The following is a 1,269-nucleotide window of genomic DNA, read 5'->3' on the forward strand; positions in this document are numbered from 1 at the left end:
TGTGGCATGTGCACGTGTGCAAGTGGGTCATGCATGGTGTATGTCTCGTGTGTGTTGTGCATGCCATGTGTGCGCATGTGTCGTGTGAGGTGCGTGCACATGTGTCATGTGTGTTGTGTCCTGTGTGATGCATGTGTGCATGCCTGTGTGTGTGCGTGCTGCAGGCGTATGTGTGCATGTGTTGTGTGTATCATGTGTACGTGTGCGGTGTGTGCATGCATGTGCATTGCACACATGTGTGTGGCGCATGTACACATCTGTGTGTGCTGCAGGGGTGTGTGTGCACATGTGTGTTGTGTGAAGCATGTGTACGTGTGCGCACGTTTATTGCACACATAGCGCGTGTGGCACATGTACACATCTGTGCTGCAGGCGTGCTAGTGTTTTGTGAAGTGTGTGTACATGTGTGTCATGTGTGCATTGCACGCATATCGTGTGTGCTGCAGACGTGTGCATATGCTGTGTGAAACATGTGTACGCGTGCGTATGTGTGCATTGTACACATGTGTGTGGTGCATGTACACATCTGTGTGTGCTTCAGGTGTGTGTGTGTGCATGTGTGTTTTGTGAAGCGTGTGTACACGTGTGTGTCGTGTGCATTGTACACATCGTGTGTGGCGCGTGTACACATCCCGAGTGTGTGCGTGCTGCCGGCGTGTGCGTGCGTGCTGCCGGCGTGTGCGTGCGTGCTCGCCTGGAGCCGCACTCACGCCCCGGCGGCTCCTGCCGCCCTCTGCGCCTGCAGAAAAGCGCCTTTCCCGGGGGATTTCCCACGCCAGCTCGGCCATCGTGTCTCTGGCGCGGTCCCACGTGGCGAGTGAGTGCAGCGCCGAGCAGTTCCCCCTGGAGATGCCGGTCTACACGTTCCAGCTGCCGGACCTGAGCGTGTACAGCGAGGACTTCAGGAGCTTCATCGAGCGGGACCTGATCGAGCAGGCCACCATGGTGGCCCTGGAACAGGCAGGTGAGTCGCCCCCCGCCCTGCCCCACCGCAGCCGGCCGCGTCCCAGAGTCCCCGCCCATGTCAGAGGGTGCTGTTCCACCCGGGCGTGCTCAGTCAGGGCTCTGGGTGCTCACCCAGCCCCGCACCCCCAGGACGGGCTCCACCCCGGGTGTGCAGCGAGCGGTCTCTGGAAGTTCCTGTGATTCCTATAGCCAGTGCCACCCCCAAGAAGACTCTGGGGCTTTGCCTGCTCCTCGTCTCCCCCTCCAGCTCCCCCAGGTGTGTCCAGCGAGAGATAAGACCCCGGGCTTTGAGGAAAAGGGGGA

At 59.7% G+C, this 1,269-nt stretch overlaps 1 protein-coding gene across 1 annotated transcript in view; it reads left to right on the top strand.

The window, feature by feature from the left end:
• Positions 1–1,269, top strand: part of LOC111731221 (OTU domain-containing protein 7A-like) — a 68,011-nt gene that overhangs the window by 29,762 nt on the left and 36,980 nt on the right. The window contains exon 4 of the mRNA XM_023522692.1: positions 746–964. Coding sequence (XP_023378460.1) covers positions 746–964 — 219 coding nt within the window. The remainder of the gene's footprint in view (positions 1–745; positions 965–1,269) is intronic.

This window comes from Pteropus vampyrus, unplaced genomic scaffold, assembly GCF_000151845.1.
Source record: "Pteropus vampyrus isolate Shadow unplaced genomic scaffold, Pvam_2.0 Scaffold355, whole genome shotgun sequence".
Classification (NCBI taxonomy): Eukaryota; Metazoa; Chordata; class Mammalia; order Chiroptera; family Pteropodidae; genus Pteropus; species Pteropus vampyrus.